General features: G+C 43.1%; 1 protein-coding gene across 1 annotated transcript in view; it reads left to right on the forward strand.

Moving 5' to 3' along the window:
* HYDIN (HYDIN axonemal central pair apparatus protein) overlaps positions 1 to 12,324 on the forward strand; it is a 144,836-nt gene that overhangs the window by 102,342 nt on the left and 30,170 nt on the right. Inside the window, exons 13-17 of the mRNA XM_021703090.1 lie at positions 426 to 661; positions 3,347 to 3,447; positions 5,603 to 5,738; positions 8,338 to 8,502; positions 9,883 to 10,035. Coding sequence (XP_021558765.1) covers positions 426 to 661; positions 3,347 to 3,447; positions 5,603 to 5,738; positions 8,338 to 8,502; positions 9,883 to 10,035 — 791 coding nt within the window. The remainder of the gene's footprint in view (positions 1 to 425; positions 662 to 3,346; positions 3,448 to 5,602; positions 5,739 to 8,337; positions 8,503 to 9,882; positions 10,036 to 12,324) is intronic.

Below are 12,324 nucleotides of genomic sequence, written 5' to 3' on the forward strand. Positions count from 1 at the left end.
AAAGAAAGAAAGAAAGAAAGAAAGAAAGAAAGAAAGAAAGAAAGAAAAAGAAAAAAAAGGAATGGAGACCAAGAACCTACATTTCTGAGTGTGTATTGTTATTAGATGCTCTGCAGCCTTGTTATTCAAGCTGTGGTCCATGAGTCTCTGACACCTGTCTCATCTGAGAGCTTTTTAGAAATCCAGAATCACAACCCTCCTCCTTTGTACAAGGTTCCAGGTGATTCTTAAGAAAGAAAGGAAGAAAAGAAATGCATTCCTTGATTGTACAATTGAAGACTATATCAGGGAGAAGTAGAGTTAAGCAAGTAACAATGAGTTGCATAGGCATTTCATCTGAGAGGTTTGCCAATGCTAGCCGAGGTTGAAGTTCAAAGGAGGCTATAGTGGGGCTCTTACTTCTTACCTCACATTTTGTTTTCCAGGCTTCCCTCATAACTTGATGTGTTCCCTCAATAATACCTCCTTGGTCCCCATGACCTTCCAACTGCGTGTCCCTGGGGATGGCGATGGCCATAAAAGCATCTCAAGTTGCAATCAGTATTCAGACTACAAAAGATCATCTTGGAGCAAGGATGAAATACCCATAATGAAACCAAAAGAATTCACCATCACTCCCAGCAGTGGCACCATCCGCCCCCAGGGATTTGCCGCTATCAGGGTAAAGTGCACAGCCTTCCAGCACATATGGCCAAGGAGCCAAACTCTCAAATAGTTATTAGGACCACAGCTAAGGTATGCTTTCCATGCTCACCGTCAGTGGGAGAGAGTGCCTCTAATTCACGTGGAAAAGTGGGCCTGTAAAGCAAGAAACTACTGGGGCCAAAGTAACCAGCTACAAATATATTGGGCAAAAAGAACAGACACCGCTCTAGGGCATTTCCATCAATCTAGATGCATTGCCTTCACCAGAACAATGGATCCTAGTGATTCATGGTGGAACCGCTGCTCTATATAGATAGTGTCCGCGGTAGTATGAATATTAAAAGATTTAAGAATTCATTGATAACTAAGGCCTACTTTCCTTCAGAATCAAATCGTTTATACCAATAAAAGTCCAGATTTGTGCCATAGATGATACCCAGTTTTTAATACACATCTGGACTTCATGGTGAATGTAGATGTGATATTCCTAACAGTGGTTTATATTTAGACCCACAGTGTGATGCTCTGGTTATGGCCACCAGCAGAATTATTTCACAGCTAACTGAGAAATGTTTTACTGTCCTCCCTCACTTACTTTTGCTTCTCCAAAGAGTTAGGTCTAGCATTATTGAAGGCTACTAAATTGAAATTATTTTATCTTTTTCTGGGAAAGAAAAAATAAGACTTCCATAGCTAAGGTTGGTAATTTTCTCTTTAGTTGTTATCTTTGAATATTTAATTCAGCTATGGTCTTATCCCCCACATTTGTTTTAAATGTTTTATAATATCTCACCATGAATCCACTCATCCTCAGTCTCTCTCTTCTGGGACTTCTTGGCTCTTCCAAGGGCTTCTCCGTGGACCTAATGAGGTTTATATCATATATTGTTATAACTTCTCATGGTTGTGGTCTTAGTCTGTTTGGGCTGCTCTTTTTACAAATACTCAAGACTGGGTGGCTCATAAACAACAGAAATTTATTTCTCACAGTTTGGAGACTGAAGTCTGACATCAGGGTGACAGAATGGTAGGGTTCTGGTGAGGGGCCTCTTCCAGGTGGCAGACTGCTGACTTCCTGAGTCCTCACACGGTGGGAGGAGCTGGGGAGCTCTGTGGGATCTTTTTTATAAGGGCACTAATCCTGTTCATGAGGGCTCCACCCTCATGACCTAATCACCCCCAAGTGGCCCCACCTCCTAATTACCATCACACTGGAGTTAGGACTTCAACATATGAATTTTGTTGGCAGGGGGAGTGGGGAGGGCACAACCATTCAGATCATAGCAGTTCCTACCTGTGACTTTCCCAGGAAGAAGCACTGTTGCAAAGAATTTATTTTGTATTTAGTGCTCAGCCTACACATTACCTACCTTTCCTCTTCGCCTCTCGCACATCACACAGGAAGATTTTAAAAGCCATAGCATCCATCTAGCAGCCTTCTGCCAGAGCTCCTTGTTCTTCTGCCTTCTGACCTTGGCTCAGAGATATAAACAGGGCTTCCTCACTCCAGGCATCTCTGCATGCTGGGGCAGCTACTTCTCTCTGAATCTGACAAGTTTGCTTTCCAAATCAACAGCTCCATCTTCTTTTCCCCTTTATATTTAGAAAAGCTTTCTTCAAGCTTCAGTTTTCGCTCCTGAACTATACTTCAACCATGTCTGTGTAGACTAGAATTTGCATCCAGTGATTCCCTTTGCAACCAAGAAAAAATTCTTAATTAGTCCTTCATACATAATTTATAGATAGAAAAGCTTTCACCTATGCCAGAAGCTGTTCTCCACATTTAGAAGTATCTCTTCCACTACAAATCATCTTTGAGCAATTAAAAATTGTGACAAGACTTCAACAGCCTGAATGTAAAATTTCACAATAATAAATAAAAAACATAGGGTAAAATATACTGGGCACATATTGTCCTTGAATAGACCTTTATTTGCAGCTTCCTGTTTTCTGCTCTAATAATGAATATGGAGGGTAAGGGGAGAGAGAAGATTTTGATTTTTTTTTTTTAAAGATTTTACTTATTTGTCAGAAAGAGAGCAAGCACAAGCAGGGGGAGCGGCAGGCAGAGGGAGAAGCAGACTCCCCACTGAGCGGGGAGCCCAATGTGGGACTCGATCCCAGGACCCTGGGATCATGCATGACCTGAGCTGAAGGCAGATGCTTAACTGACTGAGCCACCCAGGCGTCCCAAGATATTGATTTTTCTTGAAAAGAAGACTATCTAGTTGACTCCTTATGCTGGTTTCTGGAACTGTCATGGTTATGTTCATTTATTTTGCTCTAAGAGGGACTTAGCTATGGTGTTTTACTGGTGTATTGAATTTTCATAATGGATATAGCCCAGAGGCATAGAGAACAATTTAAATTGAGTAATTAAAATTTGTTTGATATGGCTCATCCTTCAGGGTCATTCTTCCCCCGATGCAGTTATATGACTTCTCTGATACCGTCTTCTCAGAAATGAGCAAACCTATTGTGCTAAAAGCCATTTGGTTTCTAACCTGGCCTTTGAAAAAACTCAGCAGGCCCTGACCCCGAAATGTAACTTGTTCCACTAAAAATGTAAAACGCCATACATCCCATAATGAAGTACTTAGAAGCCCTACTCATCCGTGTGGCCCTCCCCTGCTCTTTTCCCCCCTGAGCAGAGGGAGGGCTGGCCTTGAAGAAGAGCCGCTTTTCACCTTTTTCTTTCCAGGTGACCTTGTGCTCCAACACTGTGCAGAAATATGAGCTGGCGCTGGTGGTGGACGTGGAGGGCATCGGGGAAGAAGTGCTGGCGCTCCTAATTACCGCAAGGTATCACACTCACCTGCTTTCTCTCTTCCCCAGCGTCCCCTGGGCCGCCAGTAACGGGCTGCGTCTCCTAGAGGCAGCACACCTGCAGTCAGTTCCCACTGCATTTGTTCTGCTTTCCTGGGAAGGGAAGCTGAATCTGATATTCAAACGACAAAGCTTTGGAACAGCCAACGGCACCTTTGGTGGAGATTAGAGAAGGGATGTGTGTGTGTGTTTTGCAGGTGTTAAGAATAATAGTGCTTTCTAATGGTCTGCCTTTCCCAGTATATAACTAAAAAGGTTTTACCAGGAAAAGGTGACCAGTTGCTGGTTTTTATTTTTATCTTTAAATATAGTACTTCAGGGTTATGCCCAGAAAGAACAGTGTTCACAGTCCTGCAGCGGGAGATCCATTTAGCGAGACATCCTGCCTCGGGACACTGTTGCCACGACTTAAATGCCGCCCAAATGAGGCCCTCTAACCACATCAACTCCTCAGAACCATCCCCACCTTCTCTGTGTTTTAATAGAGGTAGCAGTGAGCTCTGGGGCCAGCTGAGGATCCTGGCTCTGCCGTCTGTCAGTTGTGTCTCCTTGACCACGTTCCCGTCTTTGCCAGGGTGGAACGTGACGCTGATGATGACGGTGATCCTAAGTAAATAAATAAAATCATGGGCCACAATTTTGCCAAAGCAAACGGGTGTTCAGGTCTGGGACTTGAGGTGGTATGTATGAAAATGCCATCATCTACATGAAATTACTTAGTAAAGACCTGATAACATGTCCATCCCATCCCTAGGAGATTGTGGAAGATGTACCGTAAAGGACTTGAAGGCTAAGGCCTTGCAATGGTCTACTTAGTGTTCCTTCCAAAGCCCTAACTAATCATTTTGTTTGTTTAAACACAGCAAAAGCGCTCATCTGGTCCTTTCTATACCCAGGTTTACCTTTCTGCCTAGTCTTGCATTTCTTTTCCTTTCTGGGTGTGTCTATTCTGATATTCCCCCGACCTCAGCCGCCTTTCCCAGCAGGTGTCAATGGGAAATCCTGAATTAAAAAAAAGAGGGGGGTCTTAAGCGGCCCTGCGTTTCCTGCCATTTTTCTCTGTGACCCAAGTCAAATACTGCAAGTCCTATCAGCCACAGTATTCAGGTAGTAAAGGATTAGCTTTATGAAAGTCATCAGGTCAACTGGCACCTCATTCTAGCTAAAAATGCACACCCATCCCATGCTAACCCTCAGACTTTGGGTTAACAAGACTCTCTTTCATGTCATTATTTTGGGTGCAGTCTGTAGGAACTGCTTGAAGACGCTCAACGAAAGAATCGCTTTTAGAACTTGCAGAGAGCAGGCAGCGACAGCTCGCTGTGCCCTCTAGCACAGGTTAATCAGCTCTCGCTGAGGGGGCTCTTGCTCAGTGCTGTGGGCACTGTGCCATGCTGTTCGTTCACATTACCTCCTGTATTTCCCACAACGCTCTGAGAAGAGTTCATTTTGCTTTCGTCAGTCCTTAGACTTACCTTCATTTTACCTGTGAGCAAAATGGGACTCTGGGAGGGGCAGCAACTTGCTCAAGCTTGTACCTGTTAAGGTCAGTATTTGAGCCTGGCTCTTGATTCAGATGCCAGTACTCCTCACCGTGGCACTGTATTGTCACCACTGTCCGTGCCAGTTCCGGGTCGAGCAGCTGTCTGAGCCTACTGATCCAAGACAGCTGTTCTGCATAGGAATTAGAATTATTACCATAATTTAGGATGGTACAGACCGTAGCTAGTCCTTGGGGGACTCTGACTGGTCCAAAGCGCCACAGCTAGTTAGGACCCCATGCTGGCGGCATTGGCCCTATTTGACTTGGAAACCTAAGGATCTTGCGCTGTGGGGGCGCCTTGGCAGAACAAGGCCAAATATGAAAAACAGTGGAAATGTTAGTCATTACCCATGGAAGACTGCTGTTTAAGGAGTCCTGCTTCCAGCCCTTTTTTTGATTAAAAAGTGGTGACTGGGGGCTAAGGGATAGGAATGACAGGAGAGGAGATTTGAAAATGATTAATACAGTCATTAGAGAACAACTTTGTGACAGTGACAAATGGTGTTTAACTTGGGACTCTGCCTCCTCCATATGTAAACAAGCTCTCTATCCTTTTGAATTCTTTAATGGGCTCCTTCCTTTGAGCAGGTGTATTGTACCTACCCTCCACATGGTTAACCCAGAGGTGGACTTCGGGCACTGCTTCCTGAAGTACCCCTATGAGAAAACAGTCCAGCTTGTCAATCATGATGACCTCCCAGGATGCTATACGGTCCTGCCTCAGGTGAGTTATGTTATCCTTTTCCAGGGTTGATTTTTCTTCAGTTGGATTTTCTTGATGAGAAAGAGAAACCCTTCTAAAGAGCCATATTCCTCAACACATGACCTTCTGTTATTCTGATTTTTAACCCTGGGATAATCTGGGCATGGGGTCATAAAGCCGCAGCTGGATTGCCACCTGCATGATTGAGCGGCTACAGGTGTAAACAGTTATTAATTTCCCAGGGAAATTGCCTTTGATAAAGAAAGGAGAGGGTCAATTAAGCCAACATGCAGAAGTTGCACCTGCAATTAATTGCCTATGAATAAATCATTCATGGGAAATGAGGCAGAGCTAGTTTTCATTTATGGCCATGGCTGTGACTTGAACAGCATCACTAAGATACGGTAATGCAGTATTTATAAATGGACTCGTTGAACTAGAAGGCTAGAGATACTACACAAAGAAGAAAAAAAGAAATTGTCTCCTAATGTTTTATGAAATGGATCTGTCCTCATGCTCCTACACCTAGCCAAGCGGGACACTAAGCAATTACATACATGTGGATTAAAGATTCAAAAATATCTGTACAGATCAAAGTAATGGAAGGTTACTAATGGGATGCAATTTACCAAGAATGCATTTGGATTTAAAACTCTATTGCTCTGTAAGGACAGTACTCTAGTAAAAATTCATGCAAAAAAACCCAAATCAAATGGGGTTTTTATTTGACTATAGGTTTCAAAGTGAGTTCAAAGACCAGTATGGAGGCCATGGAACCAAGGCAGGTTAGGCTGTATCAGAGGAACAAAGGGGTCAGCTAAAGGAAGGAGATGGCCACTGGTCAAGGCAGTGCCAGATTTTATCTTCAGGTCTTGACATCATAATTTTTTAGTGGAAACATGAAAAAATCATGTGTGGAGTAACCAGAATGGCAATCGACATCATCTGGAAATCCAAGTTCTATGAGAAGCACAGTGTTCAATCAGGGACAGAAAAGACTTAGCTAGGATGAAATAGCCATCCTTTACTAGTTGAAGGGCCATTATGTAAAAGGGGAAATTAGAATTATTCTCTGGGCTTCTCTGAGACAAAACCAGAAGCCAAGGGTTGGGTTGATGGGAGACAACTTTTCTAACTTTTAGGTGATCGACAGTGGAACAGGCTAGCGTGGAGTGGCACCTGATCATCTTGAGAACTCCTAGCAGAGCCTGCCCCTGGGGTGATGAGGGAGCTTTCTCTGCACAGCTGGGCTGGGAGAAGGGTGAGGTGCTTGCTTTGAGCACAGAATTTAAGGGGGGAGCCAAAAAACTCAGTCATCAAGATAAGCTATATTTTCATGTCACATTTTAAGAAATCCAAATCAATGCAAAATTAAAACAAAATATCAAAATATTAGATAAAGACAGAATCAGCATTGCTGATCTCCCCTTTGGCTTCAGGCACGAGTAAGGCTGGCAGAGAACTGCTGCATCGGCATGCTGAGTTAGATTAGGCCTTGTTAGGCCAGCCCAAGTGTAAAGACCGTGGGGGTCTCTGGACAGCTGAAATCTGTATGCTCTGTCTTTCTCTCCAGGAGCTGAGGTTTCCCAGAAGTACCCAAATTTGTTTGGCCATGGGATTTTTAAAGTTGTATTTGTTGCTGTTTTTCATAAAAGCTAGTGGGGTGCCTGGGTGGCTCAGTTGGTTAAGTGGCTGACTTTTGATTTCAGCTCAGGTCGTGATCTCAGGGTCCTGGGATCGAGCCCAATGTCGGGCTCCACACTCAGCAGGGAGTCTGCTTGAGATTCTCTCCCTCTCCCTCTGCCCCTCCCCCTGCTTGCCTTCTCTCTCTCTCAAATAAAATAAATAAATCTTAAAAAAAAAAAAACTTGTAATATGTTACAGAGCAGGGTTTTGAAGAACATACAGTGATAAACGCTGGTTAACATTCATTCATTCATTCATTCACCTACCTATTTTGCCGTTTAAAAAAAACATGTACTGAGCATATGTTTTGGGCCAGGAAATGGGCATGTATTGAGGAGAGGCCCAGGTCGTGCCCTAGGAAGTTGACAGTCCATGGAACAGATGGACACATACATAGTACACAGTGTGGACTAGGACTACAGGATGCCCCCTGGGGACAGAGGAAAAGCCCTGGGTCTAGAGCATGGGGGATACCTGCAGGTGTTCAGGATAGATTCAGCTCAGTCGAAGGGAGGGGGCATTCCAGGAAGGGTAACACAAGTACAGAGGGCTGGAGGTAGGAAGCAGTATCATGTGCTCAGGAAATACCAGGAGCCTCTGTTGACAAAGCACAAAGGGACGAGGTGGGGGGAGGGGGTGAAGCATGAAGACCTGGAGGGCCAGGCCAAGGAATTCGGCCCATGGACTAATTCACATTGCGGATAATTTCAGCATCTTGCTGGGTTGTGCACTTTGGATTGGGGCCTCATGCACACCCTTCTTCCCTTTAGCAGAATTGAGGTGCTCATCCCCATTTACTTGCCGGAATGGTGACACACTCTTAAAGAACCTCCATGGACTCAGAATGACACTTGTTTCAAAATAACTTAATATGCTATTTCATTCATACCCTGCCAGGGGCTTGCTTATCCATCTGGCTTTTCTCTCCCACCAGGTATATGGAGACACACCTGCCGTGTTACTCTCCAGTCCCATGCCCTGTGGAGTCATCCCTCCCCACAGCACCGTTCACATACCTCTGGCCCTGGAGACCCAGGTCACTGGGGAATATAGGTCCACAGTTTACATCTCGACCTTTGGGAGCCCGGACCCCCCTATGGTGAGAGCCAGTTTTCACAATTACAGTTAAATTTTTTTTTAATTATTTTATGTTAGCATACAGTACCTCATTAGTTTTTGATGTAGTGTTCCATGGTTCATTGTTTGCATATAACACCCAGTGCTCCATGCAATACTTGCCCTCCTTGATACCCACCACCCATCTCCCTCCCCCCTTCTGTAACTCTCAGTTTGATTCCCGAAGTCCAGAGTCTTCTCATGGTTTGTCTCCCTCTCTGATTTCCGCCCCCTTCATTTTTCCCTTCCTTTTCCTAATGTCCTCCATGCTATTCCTTATGTTCCACAAATAAGTGAAACCGTATGATAATTGTTTTTCTCTGCTTGACTTACTTCACTTACTATAATCCCCTCCAGTTGCAAATGGTGGGTATTCATCCTTTCTGATGGCTAATAATCCATTGACTTATTTCACTTAGTATAATCCCCTCCAGTTGCAAATGGTGGGTATTCATCCTTTCTGATGGCTAATAATCCATTGTATATATGGACCGCATCTTCTTTATCCATTCGTCTGTTGAAGGGCATCTCGGCTCCTTCCACACTTTGGCTGTTGTGGTGCATGTGGCCCTTCTTTTCACTACATCTGTATCTTTGGGGTAAATCCCCAGTAGTTCAAATCAAAACCACATTGAGATACCACCTTACACCAGTTAGAATGGCAAAACTTGACAAGGAAAGAATGACAGTTAAAATTGCTGTACTTCTTGCATACTCCGTATTTGCTATCTTCTGGTTTACATTTTCATTCTGCAATAGTAAAATACTGGTGCTGTTTGTTTGAAGTGATTCTGAATGTTTGCAGAGTAAACTAGGGTTCTGCTTTTATCTCTTCATGTACGGTGCCACAGATAAGGCACCTGACTTAAAAAGCAGCATCACAAAGGCAGGCCAACTCGAAAGGTGGCACTGGTGTGGGCACCTGCCGTGAGAAGGTCACTTGCTGAGCAGACAGCACTTCATGAAAGAAGAAGGCCCCTCTTCCTCAGGCAGACACAATGCCTTGGTGAAGGCACAGGGCTGGGGAGAGCAGAACAAGGTGGATTTCAGTCCCCAGCCTACACAGCTCTGTGCCGTGGACAGCCCTGTTGTTTCCTGTCAGTATGCGGCTTGGGCTGACCAGGCAAGCCAGTCACCCTTTTGGGGGAGGAATTCCAGGCTGGATTCATGGGTCTGACCAGCATGGCCATCTCTGTATCCTTCTGACCACAGAGTACAGAGAGAAGGAATGACAGTTCTCGTAAGCACCCTTTAATGCCACTGCTCTTTAAAAAAGTGGTGGCCAGAAGCTTCTGTTTCAAACAATCTCCAAGGCCAGCCATTTTTAGCTATTCTCCTGTTCTTTCTCTTGCGTCGAACGCAGGTATGTCGCATAAAAAGCATCGGAGAAGGCCCAGTTATCTATGTACATCCCACTCAAGTTGATTTTGGCAATATCTACGTCTTAAAGGACTCCCCGAGGATTCTCAACCTATCTAACCAGTCCTTCATCCCCGCATTATTTCAAGCACGCATGGTGAGTAGATGGCGGGACCATCATGGGATGAAAATACAGCTTTGCCTATACTTACAGGCAGTGGTCCTGTTTTTACAAAATGCCTTTGAAAATGATCACCAGAAGTAGAGATTTATATGGTTCGACTGTCATTCTCATCCCCAGTTCCTCTTTATTATAACTCTTTTGTTGGCTAAGAAACACAATATGCATATAGTTTGGTAAACAAGCAAATATATTTAGTATAATTTCGGGAGGATGCTTCAAAGATCTTATTACTGAACTATACCTAAGCCCGCCCACCTCCAGAAAACACCTTTTTTTTTTTTTTAAAAGTTAGCAGAATGTTTTACTTATAAACATAGTGCAAAAGTTAAAGATTTTTTAAAATGACATTTTATAATAGTCTTTGATTCTAGAAAGCCAAACATTCCATAATTAGTAAATCACATATGAAAAATGAACAGCCTTCAATGACCGAAGAAAGAATATAAATTGCTCGTCGCATCTCAAACTTCAGAGAGAAACTGCCTGACAAGGTTACCTTCTGAATGGCTATGAGCCCTGTGTTCTCTCCCTCAGAATGGACCCTGGTGACTGGCACCTGGGTGGCCTATCCTCAGGGTGCACAGTGATCTCTCAGGGACCAGGAGAGCAAAGTTCATGCCCAGCATGTTCCCAGCTCACATACAAGAACGTGAAAATAATTGGCACCTTTTAAATGTCTCTGTAACTGAAAATGCCTTTTTATATTTAATTTGAACCCTTTTGGCCACAAATTTGTTAGTATACTTATTCTAGTGTTATCCTCTCTTCCTTTTAGCAATATTTTAACATAGTTTATAAGGATGTGTGAAATACAGCAAGATAGTATTTGCCAAAAGTCGAAATTAAAGAAAACAGCAAAACAAGGATTGATACAAAAATAGATATGTAATAGTTCTAGAATGAGTCTGTCTTATGTCTATGTATTTTATAATGATATTTATATCTGCTGGTCTTCTATAAGCTAATTTTTAACAGATAATACCAATTTTTACAGAATTTAGAAATTTCTTATCCAGCAATTGAAAATATTTTTGATTAAAAAAAAGGTTTATAAATTTAAATATGAAATTTTACCAGCATAGCCCTTCTCCTATCCCCAAGTTATTGATATTGGAATGAACGCTAACATTTGGTTTTAGTATTTGTCAGATATTTCTGAAAAATCAATTATTAATTTTTTAAAAGTCACCCATTAGAAGGAACAGGATCATAGTTTTCTGCTGACTTGTGGCAGCTCCTCAGAGTCATTGGTCCCGATAAGCATTCATTTACTGTTGTTCCTTTTTATTATCATTTGTCATTAGTTCTTATAAAGGCAGCCATTTCCCGCACAGTCACTGCTCTTTGTAGCATGAGGTTTGGACACAACCGCACCCTTGTCGCAGCGCCTTGTGGATCTTGTGTGGAGAATAATGTCTAATAATATTTAAAGAAAAATCCTACAGAAAAGACGCCTCGGCTAGTCTTTATCCAATGAGTCCATTGATGGTTTGGTGGAAAGCAAGGGGTACTGCCTAGGAAGGGTTGCTTGTGGTCCAGCTTTGTGTGTGCTGAGCTCCCAGTGGAGGAGGCAGAGAGGCATCCGAGTGGTCGAGGTGGCCCAGGAGGGTCCGAGTGGATTACAGAGGAGGAGATGGGCGGAAACCACCAGAACGCTTGGGTACCGGGGTAGCACCCGCCGCTTGGTTCATTCTCAGGTAGCTCCAGATTTCACTTTTTGATACATGTTAAAAACCAAAAAATCACACCAAGAATCTATTGGTTTTTACTAATACAGTTTACATATTGAATGACCCAGCTGGTTGTTAAAATGGGATTTTTTCTTTTCCACAAAGGTTGCATGATTCCATCTTTTGATTCTTTAGTATCCTCTTAAATGAGCAAGCTCCAGTTTCAAGCAGCCAAGCGTGTGATACAAGCGATCTGTTGTAGACTGTTTTTCCCACATACCCTCTCTTGGAAAACTGGTGTTGGTTGAGCCGATTGTCCTTCCAGCATAAAAGTAGTTTCAACTGTAATTCTCATGGCTGAAAAGTTAACTCCTTTCATATTTCAGCTGGATTTTTTATGGATATCCTAATAAATAAATACTAACGTGTTAATATTATAGGAATTGAATGACACTAACTGGGAAATTAACTACAGTGGGAAGAAATAGAAATACCATTTACTAAATTTCGAAACTGATGTACAGTGCTGAACCTGCAAATTCATTCTCACAGAAATTACCAGGCATTAGGGAAAAGTTTCAGTTACTAGTTT

This window comes from Neomonachus schauinslandi, chromosome 16 (genome assembly GCF_002201575.2).
Source record: "Neomonachus schauinslandi chromosome 16, ASM220157v2, whole genome shotgun sequence".
In the NCBI taxonomy this organism is placed as follows: Eukaryota; Metazoa; Chordata; class Mammalia; order Carnivora; family Phocidae; genus Neomonachus; species Neomonachus schauinslandi.